Raw genomic sequence first — 23,344 nt, forward strand, 5'->3', positions numbered from 1 at the left:
CAAACCAGCGATGGCGACCACCTCTTGATTACAACCACATGTCCATTATGATCCCCGGGTACTGATGATCATCCAGTTCGTTCCTCAATGATAAAATCCCATTTCCATGACGACACCTGTCTAAAACTTGGACCAGTTTTGGTTGGTACCTTGGGAGGTCGTTACAGACAGATCCACAAGCACTCACTTGTCCAACTGCTAGGTGACACCCTAAAAGCAATCACTCGATCCACACTCTCGCTCATCACAGCATATTGTTGCAAGAAAGTGGCCACAGTTAGATCCTCAATAAATAGCATTCAACGACGACTATAGGCCTATATGTCTTTTAAACTTGGACCAGTCAGTTTGGTTCGTACCTCGGGTGATCGTTATAGACAGATCTACAAGCCACATGATGCACTCAGTCGTTCAACATCGTCCTATACCATGTGACACCCCAAACAATCCCTCGACCCACACTCTTGCATCACATCATGTCCAGCAAGAAAGTGGCCACAGTTAGATCCTCAATAAATAGCATTCAACGACGACTATAGGCCTATATGTCTTTTAAACTTGGACCAGTCAGTTTGGTTCGTACCTCGGGTGATCGTTATAGACAGATCTACAAGCCACATGATGCACTCAGTCGTTCAACATCGTCCTATACCATGTGACACCCCAAACAATCCCTCGACCCACACTCTTGCATCACATCATGTCCAGCAAGAAAGTGGCCACAGTTAGATCCTCAATAAATCACATTTGACGACGACTTTTTATGTCAAAAAGGACAGCTTTTTATTGGTACTTCGGGTGGTAGTTATAGACAGATCCACAAGCACTCGCTCGTCCAACACCTATACTAGGTGATACCCCAAACCATCACTCGATCCACACTCGCTCATCACAGCATCACTCAGTGTTGCAAGAAGGTGGCCACAGGTCGCACCAGTCCACGCAAACGATGGATCAAGACACAAAACAGCTCAGTAAACACAGCCGGGCCAGGAGAGATGAGAACCAGGACAGATACAACGAAGCAGGGAAGAACACTCCATAGTAGAAAAAAGACGCACCGTCGACAGGACCAGGAAACCTATTGGAAAGGAACGAGAGAAGAAGAAAATGAAAGAAGAGGTGAGACACTGAAAGCCTAGAACGAAGTAAGAAACATAAGGGAAAGCAGGCCCGAACTGAACTCATTCAGCAAGCACGAGACTGAGAGAGAAAGCGGGCGAGAGAGAGAGAGAGAGAGAGATCGACAGGCAGACCGACACTGAGGCAGACACTGAGACAGAGGCAGACAGACACGGAGACGGGATAGAGAGAAAGAGAGAGATATATGTGTGTGTCAGTGTGTGTGTGTCAGTGTGTGTGGAGTCAGTGAAGGCGTGTAGTGTATTCGTCTAGAATTACAACCCGAACTAAAATTACGTTCAGTCATGCAAGTCACTGCCTCGACTTCCCTGCAGTACTGAAAACGAAAGGACAACCCACGAACTAAGACAGAGGAATCAATTACCCTTAATTTCATTTACCTGCTTTTAGAACAAGAAAGCTGAAGCCCACAGGCCACTGAAGGTCAGCCGCAGCATCCAGTGGGTGAAGGTCGCGCCGTTTCCGTGACTGCAGCACCAGCACAGCTGTCGCGAGCACGAGCAGCACGCCCGCCACTATCACTGTGCACCGATCGACCGCCCTGTACTGGATCAAGAGAGAAAGCAATTAGGACATTGATACAGTGGAACCCCCCTTTCAAGACCTCCAAAGATCTGAGAAAATCAGGTCTTAAAAAGGAGGAAGTCTTAAAATGGTGGTAACTTTACCGGCAGAGGTTATGAACACACACAAAAAGGGGGGTTCCACTGCATAACATTTCTTATGAGACAAAAATACAGAGCGAATGTGTGTTGTTTCACATTCCTGAAGTGATGCAGGGCAGGGCTTATACACGGATCGAGATACAGGGATGGCTTACTCCACATATAATAGGCCCGTGGAAGTGACGTCACATATTTACTATAGTCGTGAAAGGGGGTGTACATTATCCATTCGGTGTGACGACGAAGCCAACACGGCCCGGGGCGAAATCATGATAAAACAAAAACATCATTTTCACGCCTGCTAATAAAGTCAGAGCCAAACTTGCGTACAACTACACGTATTTCGTTGACTTTAATGCGTACCTTGCTCGAACTCCGCCTGAAAGCGTTCACAGCCTTGAAAACCACGACAGTTTTGCCACAGGCCATAGTTCACCCCAAGGCAGATGCGAAGGTGGCCTGCTCCAAGGTGGCGGAGGTTGTGCACAGGTTGGCTTCGCAGTCCCCCGACGCCCCTTGCCTTGTGCTCGGGGACTTCAACCACTGCAAGCTGAATCGAGCGCTCCCCCACTTCAAGCAGTACGTCACGTGTCTGACTCACAAGACCAAGACCATCGACCTGTGCTACGGCAACATCCGCGGCGCCTACAGCTCCAAGCCACTCCCTGGCCTCGGCAGGAGCCCCCACAACATGGTGCAGCTGGTGCCCACGTACCGACAGCGTCTGAAGCGGGAGAAGCCCATCGTGAGAGAGGTGAAGAAGTGGACCAGTGACTCGTCAGAGGCTCTTAGCGGCTGCTTTGAGTCTACAGACTGGAGCATCTTCTCTGATCCCAGCCTCGATGCGACAGCCGACGTCACCTCGGCGTACATCGCCTTCTGCGCGGACACTGTTCTTGAGACCAAGTCCTGCACAGTCTACCCCAACACCAAGCCTTGGGTAACACCGGGTTTGAAGAGGCTGCTCTACAGGAAGGGGGAGGCGTTCAAGAGCGGTGACCGCGACGAGGTGAAGGCTGTCCAGCGGCAACTTACCAAGCAGATCAGAGAGGACAAACGTCGCTTCGCGACCAAGCTGGAGAATAACTTCAGAGAGGGCAACTCCAGGCAGTACTGGCAGGACGTCCAGACCATCACCGGCTACAAGCCGAAGAAAGTCCCACTCAAGACGACGGATGAGGCGAAGCTGGCAGACGAGCTGAACACTTTCTATGCCCGGTTCGATCAGCGTGACTTCAGCGAAGAACAACGGAAAGTCATGGAGGAGGTGCTCAGCCGCCCGTCCACGCCCATCATCATCACCACCGACGAAGTCCGGTCGACCTTCAAGAAGGTCAAGGCACGCAGTGCCGCAGGCCCAGACAACATCACTGGCAGGCTTCTACGAGAATGCGGAGACTCCCTTGCCCCTGTCTACCGCGAGCTCTTCCAGAGGTCCCTCGACGAACATACCATCCCTGCAATCTGGAAGAGCTCCATCATTGTTCCTGTACCCAAGAAGCCCAATCCCTTGACATTGAACGACTACAGGCCCGTAGCGCTCACCTCCATCCCTTTCAAGTGCGCTGAGAAGTTGGTCCTTCGGAGGCTGAGGTTGGAGACAGAGGACCATCAGGATCCTCTTCAGTTTGCATACACCCGCAACCGGAGTACTGAAGATGCGATCCTGACCCTCGTCCACAACGTCTCCGCCCACCTGGAGAAGCCCTCCTCTTACGCCAGGGTCCTGTTCATCGACTTCAGCAGCGCCTTCAACACCATCCAGCCTCATCTCATGATGAGGAAGCTGCTGGAGTTCGACGTCAATCCAGTGCTGATCAGTTGGGTCTTCAGCTTCCTTACGAAGCGAACCCAGCGGGTCCGTATTGGACAAGTCTTGTCCGAGGCTGTCGCCACCAATACAGGCGCCCCCCAAGGCTGCGTGCTGTCTCCCACGCTCTTCACGCTGTACACCGCCGACTGTCGCCTCAGGGATCTTGTCAACCTGCTGCTGAAGTTTGCAGACGACACATCCCTGTCAGGTCTCATCCTGAAGAACGACGAATCGGCGTACAAACACGCAGTGGAGGAGCTGGTGCAGTGGTGCGACGACAACTTCCTGGAGCTCAACGTGAGCAAGACGAAGGAACTCATCATGGACTTCCGACGAACCAAGTCCGCCACCGACCCCATCATCATCAAGGGCGAACCAGTCGAGATGGTGGATACCTACAAGTATCTGGGCACCATCATCGACAACCAGCTCGACTGGTCGCCAAACGTGGACGCCGTGTGCAAGCGGGCAAACCAGAGGCTCTTCTTCCTGAGGAAGCTGCGGCAGTTCCACGTCGACCCACAGATCCTCCACCTCTTCTACCAGGCGACTATTCAGAGTGTCGTCTCCTTCAACCAGCTCTGCTACCACAGCAGTGCAAAGAAAGGCGACATGGAAAGGTTGGAGAAGATTGTGAAGAGAGCAGGCTCCATCATTGGCTCTGAGCTTCAGCCTCTCAGCACTCGATTCCCGAGTGTGGCGCTGAAGAAGCTGAGCATGATCCGCTCTGACGACCGCCACCCTCTGCACCAGGCGCTCGCATCGTGCGAGCCCACGCGTGAGTCATCACGCCGTTTGAGGTGCTGGCGGGCCAGGACGAACCGGATGAGGGACTCGTTCCTCCCGATGGTTGTACGACTCTACAACCAGTCCCTGTGAATGTGACAGTATGCTAGATAGACTTGAGTGCTGTAAAATTTGACTGTGAGGACTATGGGTGATGTGAACTGTGACTGCGGAAGGACAATGAGTGCTGTGAACTGTGACTTGGAGGACTATGGGTGATGTGTAGTAGGTGTGAGCGATGGTAGAGTAGAGGACGTGTGTTTGGCGGGGGGGGGGGGGGGGGGGGGGGTAAGAGTGAAATGTTGACGTCTGTTTACTTTGTATGATGGGGGGGGAGGGGGGGGGTTATGATGTAATGTAATGTATGATGATGTACTATGTGTTGATTGCGTATGTATGGGGGTTATGATGTAATGTATATGTATGATGATGTATTCTGTGTCGATTGTGAATGTATGGTGGGGTGGGGGGGTATGATGTAATTTAATGTACGATGATATATTTGGTGTTTGATAGTGTATGATTGTTTGTTAGTTGTAATGTTTGTGCGTGTGTTATAATGCAATATGTTATGATGTAATGTGTGATGATGTATTCGGTGTTTGATAGTGGATGTATGCTTGTTAGTTGTAGATCTAGTACGATGTTTGAGGCTGTAATGTTTGTGCGGGTGTCATATGTAGCCGTACGAGGGTTCCAGTGTGTGAGTTGTGCATGGCCGGGCGCTAGAGTGCTGCATGAATGAGTAAGTGCATGTGGAGTTGTATGGCTGGGTGAATTGTGGGTTGCGTACGTCCGAGGGGCACATGTAGCCTGTGTGTCTGAAGTAGTGGGTATGTGTGCGTAAGGGTGTGTTGGTATTGAACTTCAGTTGTTGCTTTGTAAATGTCTATGTATCAGTGTATTATGTCTTGCCACACACATGCCAAATTTCCTTGTATTGATGAGGACAATAAAATTTCTTGTATCTTCTTGTATCTTGTATCTTGTATCATGATGCCGGAGTGAGCCCAGTAGTCTGTACTCAATCCCACCAAGTAGAGCAGCACACGCCAACTCCAAACAACACTCCAGTTGTCACTGTGAAAGTTCTTTAGTTCAGCCTCTTCCTTTTTGATTTCTGTTGGTTGTTTGTTAGCTCAGGCTTGTTCATTTTGTTGAGAGAGAATGTTTCTGTCTTTTACTTGCTTCGTGGTTTTGATCTTTTGTGGGGTTGTGGAGAGATATGATTATTGTTTTCTGTGTCAAAAGTTGATGTTGATGTTGCAAATTGATCACAAGGTTGGTAAAGATAAGTGATTGATTGTAGTGACCGCTTTTGATAAATGTCTTAGTGATACGATTCGCATTCTGTGTGTGTGTGTGTGTGTGTGTGTGTGTGTGTGTGTGTGTGTGTGTACGTGTGTGTGTGTGTGATGTGTGTGTGTGTGCGCGTGTGTGTGCGCGCTTGAGTGTTCACTTAATTCTTGTGTTCAGTCTTTGGAATGGTGGTCTGAAGCACATCTGAACTTGATCCATCCACGGTCTAAATTTCTTTTTGTGGCGCTCATTACTGGAAGTAAATAAAAATCTGCAATAAAATTAAAACCATTAAAAATAATCATATTTACCATTGATTGTTCCTTAATTGTAAAAAAAAAAAAAAAATAGGCAAAACTATAATTATAAAAGAAAAATATGAAAAAAATATTGGATTGGTTTAAACATAAGTTTATTTTAACAAAGGTTACAATCATGACATGTATACAAAGTTCACAGAAACAGCAACAAGCTAGAAGCTTATAGTGGTGTTCCTGCATGACAGTACAACGTATAAGGCGGTAACGGCTGAACAATTTGTCTCAATAAACCAAATCTATTAATAACGTAATAAACGTTGCATAATGATTATGTGACAGGGGAGGCTACCGCTCCTTTCGCAGCAGACTCTGCACCCGAGTTGTTGGCCTTTAAACGTCAACACCTGTGGATTGTAGAGTTCTGTTTGTGATGGGGTCTGGTGGTTTCCGATTGTCTGTATGTTCATGGAAACCTTCGGGTTTGCATAACAGTTTTTATAGGGCTAAGAAATTAGCCCTAACATTTTCAATCCTGTTTGATTGCACTTCGCTTCCCGAGGTGATCGTAGTGTTTCATTGTGACAGGGGAGGCTACCGCTCCTTTTGCAGCAGACTCTGCACCCGAGTTGTTGGCCTTTAAACGTCAACACCTGTGGATTGTAGAGTTCTGTTTGTGATGGGGTCTGGTGGTTTCCGATTGTCTGTATGTTCATGGAAACCTTCGGGTTTGCATAACAGTTTTTATAGGGCTAAGAAATTAGCCCTAACATTTTCAATCTTGTTTGATTGCACTTCGCTTCCCGAGGTGATCGTAGTGTTTCGGCACACGGTTACATCTGGCGCTTGCGAGCAGGGATGGGACTCGGCATGATATGTTCAGGTAATGGCATAATATGACCACTGAACATTTTCGTGCTGTTCCCATTCTGCGAACTTGGGATGGACAGTGGTCCCCCGGTTCGGAACTTCGGGACGAAGTTCATTTCAAACGGGGGCGATTGTGACAGGGGAGGCTACCGCTCCTTTCACAGCAGACTCTGCACCCGAGTTGTTGGCCTTTAAACGTCAACACCTGTGGATTGTAGAGTTCTGTTTGTGATGGGGTCTGGTGGTTTCCGATTGTCTGTATGTTCATGGAAACCTTCGGGTTTGCATAACAGTTTTTATAGGGCTAAGAATTTAGCCCTAACATTTTCAATCCTGTTTGATTGCACTTCGCTTCCCGAGGTGATCGTAGTGTTTCGGCACACGGTTACAATTATAAAGAAAGACAGTAAAAGGAAGGATGGAGGGAAAGAAGATGAATAAAAGAAGAGGAATGGGTAGGAGATGTGCAAAAGTTAAAGCTGTTGTCCGGCTTGTAGAGCATTTATTCTGGTTTGCCCAAAGCGGCCTGAACGTTCAATGAACGAGTGTACGGTGGAAAAAAATTTCCTGTTCAAATCTAAAGAATACTGTCTGTCTCCGTTTAAAAGGTGGGGGAGGTGAATTATGTGATTGGGGAGGGTATGCATGTATCTTGACGTGCTTCGCGATAATTTGGACAATCGAATATGCGCGATATAAGACTCATTGATTGATTGATATGAAGTGTTTTACGGATTCGGACGGGAATTGGATTGTATGCAGTTGAAAAGAACCAATGGACGAAGACAAGAATTAATATAGTGAAAAGAAAGGAAACGCTGTTGTAAAAAAACAAAAACATGTAACAACAACAACAACAGAAACAGAGCTAGAAAAAGTAGTTTTGTGCACCCTGACCAAAACATTCATTCTCGTGACATTCCGTCCTAACTTTCTTTGCCGTACTAAAGGTCTAGCCATATCATCGTATGATTCAGACTTACCTTATTTTGACCGCGCAGGTAAAATTTTCAACAGGTAATCTTGGCAGTTGTCATCGCATGGTTTGTTCAAACGCAACTGTGCAAGGCATATCCACGTGTACTAACAAAACTGGGCATGAACCAGAACAAAACTAACCAGTCCACAAGTTTTGTTCGAACACAACTGAACTGGGTCAGGATCAGACCGCTACCGACAATCCGAATGGACCGGCACACAGTCCAGCGTGTCCTTGTGACACGACAGTCAATAAGCTGACTGACCAAGGCTCCGTCACGCTAGGGGCGGGGACGTAGCTCAGTTGGTAGCGCGCTGGCTTTGTAGCCAGTTGGTCGCTATCAGCGTCGGTTCGATCCCCACGTTCGGCGAGAGATTTATTTCTCGGAGTCAACTTTGTGCAGACTCTCTTCGGTGTCCGAACACCCCAGTGTGCACACATGCGCACGAAAAAATCCCACGTTCACAGCGAAAGTCTCAGGGCTTGGAAAACACGAAGACACGCATGCATCATCTCTCGTCTCTGATTATCATGATCGTATTTCGATACTTTGACGAGACAAACCCAATGCTGGTGTGTCGAAGAAGACAGCCACAGCGGGCTTGTTCGAATCAAAGTATCACACCATATCTTCAGCGTATTACCAATACCTGTCCCAATATAGACCAGTTGGTCTAAGAGGACGTTAAACCCTAATAGTCAGTCAGTCCGTCACGCTGCGTCACACACCCGCGGCCGTGTGTTGCATAAGAATTAATGCGCTTTCTTTCAGCCAAGTCGCTTTTTTGGGCCTATGCAACGAATCTTATCGAGCTTCAAGATGGTGACGAAAAAAGAGACGATGATGCGAGATGTGAAAGAAAGTTTTCACACTTTAGCTAGCAGACGATTTGGTCAATGAAATTATCAGACAGAACGTCGTTATTTATGGGAATGTTAGCTGGGGTGGTCACTAAACCTTCAAAAGCAGTGGATCCCTAGAGTCACGTCGAAAATCACGCAGAGAAGACAGCGACACGCTACACGCCATCGCAGTTCAAACACCGCCACCATCTTGTGTGTGTGTGTGTGACGTGCGTGCGTGTGCTTGTGTGTGTGTGTTTGCGCGCGCGCGCGCGCGCGCGCGTGTGTGTGTGTGTGTGTGTGTCTGTGTGTGTGACCCGAGTACCGAGCTTTACTGGGATGTGTCTGTGTGTGTGACCCGAGTACTGAGCTTTACTGGGAAGTGAACAGGCCATACGTAAATTATTCACTTTACTTAATCGGGCGGTGTTCGTATTGAACATGCCCGCTGCTGATCGAACAGATCGAACAGTCACCTGTGATAAGCGCGATCGGGCACTTCGGTTCCTGTCAAAGGTGCCTCTGTGCTAATTCCAGGACCACAGGCGCCAGAAAAGAGTAGATGAAATCGATAGAATTAAATTCGGCAATGCCATAATACTGACTGGGTCTCAAACTGCTTGGTCGTGTTTCATTATTAAATTCCCAAAGGGCTTACTCTTCAGGAGAGGAGCCAATGCTGACACTGAGGAAAACAAACAAACAAACAAATAAGCAAACCAACGCTGGAAGGAAGGAAGGAAGGAACGAAGGAACGAACGAACGAACGTAGAACGAACAAACCAACAAACCAACGAACCAACAAACCAACGAACCAACGAACGAACAAACAAGCAAACGAACGGACGAACGAACGAACGAACGAACTACCAAATTAACAAACAAACAAAGAAATGAACAAAACTGCTGTAAGACAAAAGCTTGAAGCCATGCGGCTGTCGCAAACACTATGTTGTGGCCGAGACTTTCCACATGGGCTTTATTGCTTGTCGGTTGGTGACAAAATATGTTTATTGTGTCGCATAAAAGTCGAAATTGCGACAAGATTGATTACCCACCCCTTCTGGAGAAAGAGTACCCACCCCTTCTAGACAATGCATAATTATCTTTCACGGTTTTAAGACTGCAGCGCTGCCGCTTTGTTCGTTGAACGCGGAGTTATAGTTATGGTACCTGTGATTTAGACCGCACCGTGTTGACTTACAGTCTCAGACAAACACCAGGTGACACACACGTACTAACTGTACACGACAGACACAGACTAACACACGGCATTTGTTTTGACAGCCATTGTCTCTCTAGAAGTCTATGGCGCATTACGCTGACTGCCAAATCGATTTTTGAAAGACTACGGCAACACCTGCCATGCTGTGTTCTTCTCTCAACAGGTACTTCTGCCTGAGAATGGAATCTTCGCTTCGTAAAGAATGACATAGACAAAATATGGCTGCCACAAGCATTAAAGTCATATCTTCGTTTTGTGTGGTTAATATGCCCTGGGGGTAACAAACACTATCTGAAAGTAGTATCTTAAAGTGACCGGAGTGTAAATTCTCTGTGTGTGTTTGGTATAAATGCGAAATGCTGAGTCGTTCTGCGTAGCAGTTGAATTTATAATAGCTAGAACTCTTACCAACATACCAAAGACAAATTGAGGTTTGTGCTGTGACCTCGCATGAATGACCCGTGTATCACCGACGAGCTTTTCTACCCAGAGGAGGTATTGTATACTGTACAGTTCGATTTGCGCAATACGAAAGAGAAGGAAGTATTGAGTTTGCAAGTATCGATTTTGAGGCTCGTGCTAAACAACTATAAAAGGTAAGTCCTGTTTGGCTTTGTTTCCAACCTGTACTTAATTTTAAAAAGCTATGTGCTATTGATTTCTGTACCACAGTAGAGCTTACCGGAAAGGTGTGGCCTTGTGTTTTGTTATTGAATACGGCCATTGCGATTGCTTTGAGAAGAGCGCTCGTTGCTGTGTGTATAAAATCACAGCAGTACTATTGTGTGTTTTATCAGATATTGTGAAAGAAACAATTGAAAGTCAGCAGAGACTTTCTTCCGAGATTTGTTAAAATCTCTTAGCAGAGATAGAGAGAGAAATAAGTATCCCTTCACAGACAGCCTATTGGGAGCATCAGACCCTCCTCAAGGGGGACCGAGATTTACAGAGCAAAGTCCCCTTGTGGGGGACGTATCGCAAGGTAATCTAGTCCTGAGGAGGACCATTGTATTTGTACCTAGACCAGACACGTGTTTCGACACTATTGTATTAACAATATGATGATGTCCAATATGTTACAATATTTATATTTGCTTTGCTTCTTTCATGTCCATTCATTCATTCATTACCGGATTAACATTTTCAGAAAACTGAATAAAGAGAGAGAGAGAGAGAGAGAGAGAGAGAGAGAGAGAGAGAGAGAGAGAGAGAGAGGTGTGTGTGTGTGTGTGTGTGAGTGTGTGCCTGTGCCCATGTCTGTGCGTGTGCTTAAAGCTATAGTGCTAGTACTCAATTTATAATGTCTACCCCTTCCTTTTCCACGATAAAACCTGGCATTTCATAAACACGACCATTCGTTATTACCTTGTAAACTAAGCACGCACTCATCATAACTGTATTCTATTGTTATAGCTTGCGCAAAGCAATAGGCCACAACAAGACTCAGGGCTAAGATGACCAGTGATCAGCTTATTGATTATTGATCTAAAGTGAAGGACGTTCTGCCTGTGGCACAAATCAGTTAAATCGATGATGTCCACTTCCGTCGATGCAGTGTGTCAGCTTTCTTGCTTAAAAACAGAGGTCGCACGCCATTGCAGCCTAGTAGATGCCCGACAATTTTGATGAGTTTCTTGGTCATATATTTTAACGACTGCTTTAACAATAGCTTTCCTGCATCGAACCACAGTCCGTCAGTTGTCAAAGTAATGAACGACGAATTTTCCAAGTATTTTTATTTGCCTGTGTATGTGAGTTTTGTGCAAGCGCACGTGTGTGTGTGTGTGTGTGTGTGTGTGTGTACGTGTGCGTGTGTGTGTGTGTGCGTGCGTGTGTGCGTGCGTGCGCGCCTGCTTGTGTGTGTGTGTGTGTGTGTGCGTGTGTGTGTGCGTGTGTGTGTGTTCATGCGCGCGCGCGAGCTTTTCCTTCTGTTTATATGCCCTCGAGTGTTTGTGAATCAATTTTGTTGAGTATGTTTTGAGGATATATCGCTTTCAAAACTTAAAGAAAAGTCAACTTTTTACTGTTTGTCGCATTACCGGTCAACCCGCCCAATCGTGTCACCAGTGACTTTCTATAATTATGTACACTATCGATTCCTGTCCTTTATGCGGTCCCGCGCGGCCAAATTGGCTGAGTGGGCGTTACAAAACAACAACCAACCAATCCTAATCTGTATTCGTACAGGCGCCTCTCATAATCTTCAAAATGGCCTCAACGGAGGAGGAGAAACGAAAGCAAGCCTACATCCACCTGGGAGGCTACGCACTGCTGATTCTGGGCTTCATCTTCTTCACGGTTGGTTTCGCCACGGGTGGCTGGCTGTCTTCGAACTATGGAGGAGGGAATCCGAGTCATGAGTACGGGCTGTGGGTGTACTGTTATGGCGACTACTGTAATTGGACTTCTGCTATGCCTTGTGAGTATTGATCAGTAACTACTGTGAAACCCCCCCCCCTCTTTTAAACACACCCGGCCTAACCCCCACCCCAACCTCTACCCCCATCCCATGTCTTGAAGGCTTCCTGCCTTTAACGAGTCTGTTTCATTTGGTCTTCTGTTCATAACCTCCGTCAATATACCCTCATTATACAACTTTCACCTTTCAAAGAACTGATTCATGGTATCATTCTGCCCACGTTTGTTTGTTTGTTTGTTTGTTTGCTTAACGCCCAGCCGACCACGAAGGGCCATATCAGGGCGGTGCTGCTTTGACATTTAACGTGCGCCATACACAAGACAGAAGTCGCAGCACAGGCTTCATGTCTCATCCAGTCACATTATTCTGACACCGGACCAACCAGTCCTAGCACTAACCCCATAATGCCAGACGCCAGGCGGAGCAGCCACTAGATTGCCAATTTTAAAGTCTTAGGTATGACCCGGCCGGGGTTCGAACCCACGACCTCCCGCTCACTGGGCGGACGCCTTACCACTAGTTCTGCCCACGTAGCAGACTAAAAAAATGTATACTAATTAATAACAAGTGTGGCATGCAAAACTGTCATCACAAGGTAACCCTGAGAGTGAAAAGCTCAAGAGCGCCGAAGAAGACGAAGCAGACTTCACGATCGATCATGTCTTGTGTTCTCTCAGCATGGATGAAAGCAACCAAGGCGATGCAGACGATGGCGATCATGTGCTACCTGCTGGGCATCTTGCTGGCCTTCTTCTTCCACTGTATGGAGCAGACCATGTCCAATCCACCCTTCAAAGCAGAACCTGTCGTTCTGGATGGCTTTGTCATTGCTGGAAGTAAGTTTGAGCTACTCGAGGGTTTAGTTAAGTTGGAGAGCGTTTGTTTGTTGAGGGCAGTTTTTGGTGTCATTTCAAAGCTACTGAAAGTAAGATCGGAGAAACAAAGCGACGTAAGCGCTCGAAGTGCACACGACATACATTTGCAAGTGAGAGTTTGTTTGTTCGTTCATGGGCTGAAACTCCCACGGCTTTTACGTGTATGACCGTTTTTACCCCGCCATTTAGGCAGCCATACGCCGCTTTCGGAGGAAGCATGCTGGGTATTTTCATGTTTCTATAACCCACCGAACTCTGACATGGATTACAGGATCTTTTTCGTGCGCACTTGGTCTTGTGCTTGCGTGTACACACGGGGGTGTTCGGACACCGAGGAGAGTCTGCACACAAAGTTGACTCTGAGAAATAAATCTCTCGCCGAACGTGGGGACGAACTCACGCTGACAGCGGCCAACTGGATACAAGTCCAGCGCGCTACCGACTGAGCTACATACATCCCCGCCCTGACTGAGCTACATCCCCGCCCTGACTGAGCTACATCCCCGCCCTGACTGAGCTACATCCCCGGCCGCGCCTGACTGAGCTACATCCCCGCCCTGACTGAGCTACATCCCCGCCCTGTAAGTGAGAGTTATTCGGAACCAATCTACTGGCACCTAAGAAAATAACAAACATTAAAATGAACACGCGACTTCCATCCTCGAGTGTGAGGGTAGTTTTGGTGTTAATATGTTGGGTGAACATGTACGATGCAGTCGATATGGGGGGGAAAAAACCGGGTACATGACATAAGCTCGAACGACAAAAGCTCGAACTACAAAATCTCGAACGACAAATGCTCAAATGGACAAATGCTCGACGCGACAAAAGCTCGACGCGACATATGCTCGAACGACAAATGCTCGAATGGACAAATGCTCGACGCGACAAAAGCTCGACGCGACATATGCTCGAACGACAAATGCTCGAATGGACAAATGCTCGAATGGACAAATGCTCGACGCGACAAAAGCTCGATGCGATAAAAGCTCGAATGGACATAAGCTCGACGCGACAAAAGATCGAACGTGTCTGTGCGTGTCCTTCTCGGTGTTATTTTGCCTGTCTGTTTATTTTGTGTTATTTTAAAATCTGTCTAAGAGAGAGAGAGAGAGAGAGAGAGAGAGAGAGAGAGAGAGAGAGAGAGAGAGAGAGAGAGAGAGAGAGAGAGAGAGAGAGAGAGAGAGAGAGAGAGAGAGAGAGAGAGAGAATAGAAGAAAAAAAAAGAACGAAGAGAAAAAAGAAGGGGGAAGATCGTGTCGGGGTTTAGATTTGTCAATGTTATTATTTTGATTTGGCCCGGGATTGACTGTTTATCAGGAAAGGTTCAGGTAAGCGGCACGGGCAGATGGACGACTGTTTGTTTGCTTGCTGTGAGTTTGTTTGTTTGTTTGTTTGCTTAACGCCCAGCCGACCACGAAGGGCCATATCAGGGCGGTGCTGCTTTGACATATAACGTGCGCCACACACAAGACAGAAGTCGCAGCACAGGCTTCATGTCTCACCCAGTCACATTATTCTGACACCGGACCAACCAGTCCTAGCACTAACCCCATAATGCCAGACGCCAGGCGGAGCAGCCACTAGATTGCCAATTTTAAAGTCTTAGGTATGATCCGGCCGGGGTTCGATTCGAACCCACGACCTCCCGATCACGGGGCGGACGCCTTACCACTAGGCCAACCGTGCCGGTCCCTTGCTGTGAGTATCAATTCAGAAATAAAGTTAAACTTGTTTAAACCAACAACGTGATATCAAACTAATTTAGTCAATTTGTCGCTCGAAATCCAGCTGCGTGCTTACAACAACAACAACAACAACAACAACAACAACAACAACAACAACAACAACAACAACAACAACAACAACAACAACAACAACAACAACAACAACAACGTGATATCAAACAAATTTAGTCAATTTGTCGCTCGAAACTAGAACAACATCACCGTGACAGTTTCAGATATGACGTTATCAAAGTAGTTTTGACAGCATCATTCTACAGTCCGGTCGAGCTTCTGTCGTTCGAGCATATGTCGCGTCGAGCTTTTGTCGCGTCGAGCTTTTGTCGCGTCGAGCATTTGTCGTTCGAGCATATGTCGCGTCGAGCTTTTGTCGCGTCGAGCATTTATCCATTCAAGCATTTGTCGTTCGAGCTTTTGTCGTTCGAGCTTTTGTCGTTCGAGCTCATGGAAGTCGTTAAATGATAGATGATAGAGATGTCTTCTGATTGTTGAATGCTACTGCCAACTAAACGGGTCAGCAGTGAGAAAGTGTGCGGGATCGGTGTGTGCGTGTGGGAGGGAGGGGCTGGATGAGTGCTGGTGTGAGTGTGTGTGTGTGTGTGTGGGTGTGTGTGTGTGTGGGGGGGGAGGGTGATTGTTTCTCTGTGTGTATTTGTATGTTTGTGTCTGTCTGTGTGTATAATATTATATGTGTGTCTTGTGTGTTCCTGTGTGGCTGTGGTTGTGTGTATGTCCTTATTTGTATATGTCTGCATATGTCCATGTCTTCTGTACACATTGCAATTATCTCATTGTGGTTACTAAACAGTTCTCACGCTCTCTGGTTACAGATATCCTTTGCTTCATCGGTATCATAGTGTACGGATCAAAGGGCAACAAGGAGGGTGACCTCAAGTATTCCTACGCCCTCTCCACCTTCAGTCTCTTCCTCACCACGCCGGGTATCCTCATGGTGGCCTTGACCCGCAGCAAGGTCACCAGCAAATCAACCGTCGCACCAGCCATCGCCACAACTACCACCAGTGCCCACTTCCCGCAGCCAGGAACTCAGTCAAACAGCGGAGGAGGGGGAGGGGGCGGAGGAGGAGGGTACGCTGGTCAGCATCATAATGGACAAGGTCAGCACAACCCGAGCTCTTACGGACAAGGGCAGCATGCCAGCTCTAGTGGTGGTGGTGCTACTCGTAATGCTTCCTACCCTTACGGAAGAGGAATCGCAGGAGGAGAAGGAGGAGATCTCCCTTACCCCATGCACCCTGAGGGACCTAACAACCCTGCTCCTGCACACAGCTCTGTGGCTATGCCAGAGCCTGGGCCAATAGGAGGAGGAGGAAGAGGGTCTCGCCTCCCTCCCATCTCTGGCGCGCACCCCTCCGCCCCATTACCCCCGAGTGACGAAGAAGCACCGCCAAGCTATTTTGAGGCTACTGGAGGCTACAGTCAGCGATAGGGACTGAAAGAGTTTTCCATAATTTTATGAGCAGCTGCTGCTGGGACGAATTCACCCATCTGTGTCTGGCACACACACACACTCTGTTTACCCCTGTAACAGACGATGAAGAACGACCGCCTTGCTCTAATTGAGCTCTAGGAGGTTTTTGTCAACGCTGCGAACGATAATATTCTTCCACTGTCTTTGTGTGTGATGCCCATTGAACGTGTTCAGTTGTCTAGAAGAAGTTGTACTAAAAACTTACTCAAACCGAGGGGCAACCAGAATGCCTGAGCCTTCCGAAGTAGTCTAGCTCCTTCACTCGATGCGGTCTCAGAAACTCTGTTTTGTTTGAGGGCTTCTGATGTGCTTTTTCTCCAATGAAGAGTGTTGTCTAAGGTGCTTTTTTGGAATGCGGCAAGGTGTACTCTTCTACAAGACTGTAGGGTAGCCCTCGGATTCTTGCACTGGCTGCTGTGAAAGTCTGTGATATACATGACTGATGTTAACTGTGTGATACGTTAAACTATGAAACATAAATGCAGAACAAATATGGCGTCTACTGAGCATGTTGACCGTTAGTGAGTTAATTTCAAAGGCAACATTGGTTGGTATGCGGGCTCGACAGATGTCAGTCTGTTTTCTTGTGTCTGCGGCTGTAAGCGAAGAATTACTTAATTTTCAACGTGACGTCAAAGTCGGAAAGCAAGAAAATGTGACATCAGTCTGCTGGATGTTTTTATATGAAAGCCTCTTTGTGTTGTGATACCAATTATAATTACCATCGCTGATACTACTTGTGCCTGTACCCAAACTCTGTATATTTCGGCGACATCATCATTTCGAAAGAAGTTTGCAGGTTAAATCCGTCCCATTTTGGCTACATGCTGATATTTAGCCATTTTATTAAAAAGACCTGTTAGTTAGTTTGTTAGTTTGTTTGTTTGTTTGTTTGTTTGTTTGTTTGTTTGTTTGTTTGTTTGTTTGTTCGTTCGTTCGTTCGTTCGTTCGTTCGTTCGTTCGTTCGTTCGTTCGTTAGTTAGTTTGTTTGTTTGTTTGTCATGGAAAATCGGATCAAAACTCTTTATATGTATGGTTATGTTAAAAGTCATGTTAGGGAAACGTTGCTAAAGTTCATTCCCATTAACAACATGGTGGTTACTATTGTTTGTTTTCTAAGAAAAGTTTCAACCCTTGAGTTCTACATATATTTTCTCATATCCTCTAAGACCATAACTGTGCCATAAACAGTATTCGAGAGCATGACTCAACGAAGAGATCTGTTTTGCTCATATTCAAAAACAAAGTCCATTAACGAATTCCTGCCTCAGATTATTTTTATAATAGAAAAAAAGGTTTGTTGGGTGTCTTTCTCTTTCAGTCCCTTCGTTAATAAATGTGTCTTTCTCTCACTCTCTCCTTCTCTCTCTCTCTCTCTCTCTCTCTCTCTCTCTCTCTCTCTCTCTCTCTCTCTCTCTCTCTCTCTCTCTCTCTCTCTCCCTCTCTCTCTCTTTCTCACACTCACTCTATCGCTCTAGCTCTCTCTCCCCCCTCTCTCGCTCTCTCCACGCCCCCTCCCTTTTTACATTTAGTCAAGTTTTGACTAAATGTTTTAACATAGAGGGGGAATCGAGACGAGGGTCATGGTGTATGTGTGTGTGTGTGTGTGTGTGTGTGTGTGTGTGTGTGTGTGTGTGTGTGTGTGTGTGTGTCTGTCTGTCTGTCTGTCTGTCTGTCTGTCTGTCTGTGTAGAGCGATTCAGACTAAACTACTGGACCGATCTTTATGAAATTTTACATGAGAGTTTCTGGGAATGATATCCCCGGATGTTGTTTATATTTTTTCGATAAATACCTTTGATGACGTCATATCCGGCTTTTTGTAAAAGTTGAGGCGGCACTGTCACACCCTCATTTTTCAATCAAATTGATTGAAATTTTGGCACAGCAATCTTCGACAAATGCCGGACTTTGGTATTGCATTTCAGCTTGGTGGCTTAAAAATTAATTAATGAATTTGGTCATTAAAAATCGGAAACTTGTCATTAAAATTACTTTTTTATTAAACGATACAAAAACAATTTCATCTTATTCTTCGTCATTTTTTGATTCCAAAAACATATACATATGTTATATTTGGATTACAAACAAGCTCTGAAAATTAAAAATATGAAAATTATGATTAAAATTAATTTTCCGAAATCGATTTAAAAACAATTGCATATGATTCCTTATCGGTCCCTGATTCAAAAAACATATAGATAAGATATGTTTGGATTAAAAACAAACTCAGTACGCCAAAAAGAATAGAGATACAGAAAAGCGTGTTATCCTGCTCAGCGCGACCATTACCGCGCAATTCTGGCTTGTCGATTTCACTGCCTTTGCCACGAGCGGTGGACTGACGAAACTACGAGTATGCGGTCTTGGTGAAAAAATGCAGTGCGTTCAGTTTCATTCTGTGAGTTCGACAGCTTGACTAAATGTTGTTATTTCGCCTTACGCGACTTGTTCTAATTACATTTAGTCAAGACTAGAATAATCACTGTGATCCTATAGATGTTGCCATCATCAGTTCTGTGCTCTAGTGAATGTTTTGGTTTGCTGACAAGACTTCTGATTCTTTGTCTGTAATGTACCGTAATGTCTTATTTTGACATCTGGAAACTTGGTCTTCTTTTCCTGTGAGGTCATGTTAGCTTTAAAATAATGCTGTGTAATTTCCGTAATGTTAATTTTTATTTCAGAATATCGAGGGGAACTAAACTTTCGTGATTTCAATCAGTATTGGGGATTTATGTGTTTTTTGTTTTGGACACAGCACAGACACTAGCTCATGTAAAATCAAACTGCATAATGTAGGAGAATAAGTTGCCTGTTTAGGATTGCAATTGGTTTTAACATAAACAACATTATTACAATGATATGAATCACTTGAGATAAGTATCCAGTACAATGAGAAAATCTTTGCGCAGTTTGAAACCACTTTGGAGGTTTTCAGTCAACACACATACACACACACACACACACACACACACACACACACACACACACACACACACACACACACACACTCACGCACTCGTGTGACAAACACCATGACACTACACTTTTTGTTTCATGTTTTTTTTAGGCCACTTTACATTTTCAGTAAATACACGTGAGTTTACAACTTTTGTTTACGCTTCTTTTTTTTACTGCTGTTAAGCAAAACAGAACATAGCAAAACCAAAGAAAAACAAAAGAAAAGTACTGTATATAAAATCACCAGTGATACGCTTCTTATTAAAATTGCTGAATTTCAATTGTCATATTACAAACACTCATCGCACTTTCATGTATAAACGATATAAAGCTGCATGGACACCGGTCTCCCTTCCTGTACATTTTCTCTGTGTGTGGGTGCGTGCGCGCCTGCTCGTGTGTGTGTGTGTGTGAGTGTGTGTGTGTGTATAAGTGTGTGTGTGTGTGTGTGTGTGTGTGTGTGTTCAGTTTCTATTTTAATTCCAGTGAGTATTTTTATCAAACGCCCAAATTAGTCCCGCGGTAGTGACGTCATGTACTGAAAAAGGCGAACATTGTGAGATTTATTCCGTTTGACGCCGAACACGGTGTTAAATTAATGTATTTTTATTATTATTATTATTATTGTGATCATTTTTAGATCTTCGTGATATCATATATGCCACTATTCTTACTATAGTTCTGAGTGTCTTACAAGCAAAAATGCATGCATAAGTTACAATATTACAGACCCTAGTTGGAAGTACCTTACAAGCAGCAATACATGCATAAAACCAAACAACTCTGCATACTTACAAAACACGCGTAAGTCCAACAACAACACAAAATTCAGTAAAGTCTAAACTTCGTAACTCCAGCCCATTCCGGTCTTCAGTATTTAGCGACAGCAGCCATGAACATCTCAGCCTTTCGCCAGCTGTTACTGCTCCCGCCCCAGCCCATGTGCAGGAACATGTCGTACTCTCGCACGGTCCTCGTCTTGCAGAAGATCCACACCTTGCAGACCTTCTTGCGCACGGTGCGCGTGCGATACTGCGTCATGACGGCGTAATGCTGGGAGAACACTCCCGATACTCTGAAGCCCACGATCACTGGCCACTTCTGGCGCAGGAAGCTCAGCGCGTCGTCTCGGATTGATTCGCTGAAAGAAAGGAAATGAAGCTGTAAGTTAAGATAACTGCTGCGCTTTGAAATACAGCTACGATTTGCGGCATATAATTATTTCAATATCATATTATCATTATCATCATCATTATTTTCATCATCATCATCATCATCATCATCATCATCATCATCATCATCATCATCATCATCATCATCATCATCGTCATCATCTTCATCATCATCGTCGTCGTCATCGTCGTTATCATCATCGCATTTTCGTTATCATCATCGTCGTCGTCATCGTTGTCATGATCATCATCGTCGTCATCGTCTTCGTCGTCATTATAACTAAACGAAAATGAATCGGTGAGTCTAGATAAGTGTCAAGTGAACTGTCAGTAAATACAACCACTGGCTTTTTCAAAACTTCATTCATAAAAAAAGTCCCGCTGTAGACAAAATTAAAGCACCCAGGCTGTTCATTTTTGATATGTGACCAAGTGGAGGGATGGTCTAGCTTATCCCTTGTAAAAGCTTGGCCAAATTTGAGATGTTTTCACGAGGAGTGTGCCTTTAATCAAAAACCCTGTTAGGATATATATATGAACCGAGGTGCACGAGAAAGGTACCGACCGGGATGGAGCCAACTGTGGTGTTGGATTGGTTGAAATTGAGATTTGTTGTGATTTCAACGAATCAGACCCCGCCGTTTGTGCACTCCCGTTTGGGTGGCACCCACTTTCGTTTCGTGCACCTCAGCTATGGTGACTGAAAAGATTGTTGACGCGGAAAGAAGGAAAGAAAGGTTTATTCAGCATGCAGCATCTTACAGGGAATCACTCTTACCTGTAAGTGCCCACCAGGCGGGTCAGGAAGAAACTTCTAGTTTTGAGAATGACGTCCCCAGAGGAGCCTTGACGCCCTTTGTAGAACCCTTCTACGTCATCCATCCTACTCTGATACGTCGCCCCTTGACCAGCAAGGCAGAAGGTCCTGAAATAAAAACAGCAATGATTAATGTGTTGATGGAATACCTCTTCTCTCGACAGAAGTCACCAGCAAACTTAGCACTGTAGAGCAACACAGAAACTCTTCTAATGAACGTTCATTATTGCATCATTGTTGAGTATAATCTAACTTCCTCTGTGTGGTAAAAAAAAACCCACACACAACAAAACACACACAACCACACACCACTAAACTGAATTAAAGAAAAACTTCAAAACAAATGCCGGACGAGTTGCAAAATTAATGGCTTGTTGTTGGTCTTTTGTTGGTCTTTTGTTGTTGTTATTGTTGTTGTTGTTGTTGTTGTTGTTGTTGTTGTTGTTGTTGTTGTTGTTGTTGTTGGTATTTGTGATAACTTGCGTTATTTATAACACAACAGGACATTAGTAAAAGGGCCATAAAGCAAAACTTAACAATGCACACAAAAAAACAAAAAACAAATAAAACAAAAAGGTTGTACTTACCGCATAACATCGTTCAGCTTGCCAATGTACTTTTGCATCCTGCCATCGTTGTATCTCGGGGCTTGGCAAGAGTCGCTTCCCGTGGTTCCGTCTGTGCCACACCGGTAGAGGGCATCACTGACTGAACTTCCGCGTCCGGCGTGCGCGCGCCGATCGTAGTAGCCAAATATCTGAGCCCAAGCCACAGGGCCACAGCCAACCTGCCAGTGAGAAGTTTTGTAATGAATGAAAGTTTGATTGTTGAACATTAATGAAGATTGTTCATCCCGTTTAATGTTTGTTGCTGGAAGCTAGTTGTTAACTGAAATAGCTTTTCGATAATTACAGTAAGGATTTTTTTCTTCCCCATTTTCATTACTTTATTATCCAATTGCTCGGATATCGATAATTATGCCTTGTGCTATGGATGCTGAATGAAATTGCATTTGCTTGTCTTAGTGTGTTTCTCTAAGTTTACAAACCGCACTCGGAAAATCAGGATCTAGGAGTGAAGGCTAGCGGCAACCCCTACGCATCATGCACCCACCAACTCGTTATATTGCATATTGTTGTTCTCTATTGGTGTTGTTGACCATGAATATATGTCACATGTCATAGTATCTGACAATTTTGGCACGGTACATCATCTATGTAATTCAAAAAACATACATACATACATGATGCACGCAGACAGAGCTTTAGTAACCACTTTATTTCAAGTGTAAAAGCATTCAGTTACCTGGCATTTTCCATATTTGAACTGGCTGTAGTCTGGCATGAGGGCACGATCGTCAATGGAATAGATGGTGTACGAGGACTGACGCTTCACGCGGTGTGATGGCTCCACAGCAAATCTGAAAAATAACGTTCAAAGTTTAATATGCAGGGTCCATTGTGTTCCACTTTATTACTGTTTTACAGGATAAGAAACAGTAGCAGCCAGAAGAGAGTTTAAAAATACTTGTAGTTTTATGGTGATGGCGAATGAATGTTCATAAAACAATGTATTAGTGTGTGGGGTTTTTCCTCCTCTATTTGTCTCAAATTCTCCAAGAAGAGAACGTAAACATATTATTAATCGGCACCAAATTATCATCCCATTTATCAGAAACTATTTGCATACAGATCTTAATTTCGAAGAATACTCGCTTGAAACCAGTTTATAATCTAGTATCTCTCCCTTGCCAACGAACAGATAGTAATACGGAAAATAAAAAAAGAACAAGAAACTCGACGAACGATCCAAAGGCAATTACTGAATAATGACTGGGAGATTAGGGCAAATCAATACTCACCCCTTTGTTATAATTCCTCCATCCCGATGTGTCGCTACGACTTCAAAGTGCAGATCATGCTCAAACCGTGGCAGCCGGTTCTCATGCACCGGTTCAAGGTGCACGTACACCTCTCCGTAC

At 45.3% G+C, this 23,344-nt stretch overlaps 2 protein-coding genes across 3 annotated transcripts in view; one reads left to right on the top strand and one right to left on the bottom strand.

The window, feature by feature from the left end:
- Positions 1-9,872: 9,872 nt before the first annotated feature.
- LOC138958674 (uncharacterized) lies at positions 9,873-19,432 on the top strand. 2 transcript variants are annotated; one of them, XM_070329900.1, is made up of 4 exons: positions 9,873-10,476; positions 12,068-12,299; positions 12,977-13,135; positions 15,750-19,432. In XM_070329900.1, the coding sequence occupies exons 2-4, from the start codon at positions 12,089-12,091 to the stop codon at positions 16,367-16,369; spliced, it is 990 nt and encodes a 329-aa protein (XP_070186001.1). In that variant the 5' UTR covers positions 9,873-10,476; positions 12,068-12,088; the 3' UTR covers positions 16,370-19,432. The 2 variants fall into 2 exon arrangements, with proteins under 2 accessions (XP_070186001.1, XP_070186002.1); XM_070329901.1 differs by having other exon boundaries at positions 9,873-10,043.
- A 28-nt stretch (positions 19,433-19,460) lies between these two features.
- The window catches only part of LOC138958673 (uncharacterized), a 10,381-nt gene continuing 6,497 nt past the window's right edge, over positions 19,461-23,344 (bottom strand). Inside the window, exons 5-9 of the mRNA XM_070329899.1 lie at positions 23,225-23,344; positions 22,669-22,783; positions 21,951-22,150; positions 21,325-21,471; positions 19,461-20,515 (exon numbers count right to left, since the gene is read on the bottom strand). The exon at positions 23,225-23,344 is cut by the window's right edge and continues 302 nt beyond it. Coding sequence (XP_070186000.1) covers positions 20,245-20,515; positions 21,325-21,471; positions 21,951-22,150; positions 22,669-22,783; positions 23,225-23,344 — 853 coding nt within the window. The 3' untranslated portion in view covers positions 19,461-20,244. The remainder of the gene's footprint in view (positions 20,516-21,324; positions 21,472-21,950; positions 22,151-22,668; positions 22,784-23,224) is intronic.

Source organism: Littorina saxatilis, linkage group LG2, assembly GCF_037325665.1.
Source record: "Littorina saxatilis isolate snail1 linkage group LG2, US_GU_Lsax_2.0, whole genome shotgun sequence".
Classification (NCBI taxonomy): Eukaryota; Metazoa; Mollusca; class Gastropoda; order Littorinimorpha; family Littorinidae; genus Littorina; species Littorina saxatilis.

Coding starts and splice junctions, on each gene's coding strand:
- LOC138958674 (XM_070329900.1), top strand. CDS start 12,089: ATGGCCTCAACGGAGGAGGAGAAACGAAAGCAAGCCTACATCCACCTG. Junction 12,300..12,976: donor TTGGACTTCTGCTATGCCTT/GTGAGTATTGAT, acceptor GTGTTCTCTCAG/CATGGATGAAAGCAACCAAG. Junction 13,136..15,749: donor TGGCTTTGTCATTGCTGGAA/GTAAGTTTGAGC, acceptor CTCTGGTTACAG/ATATCCTTTGCTTCATCGGT.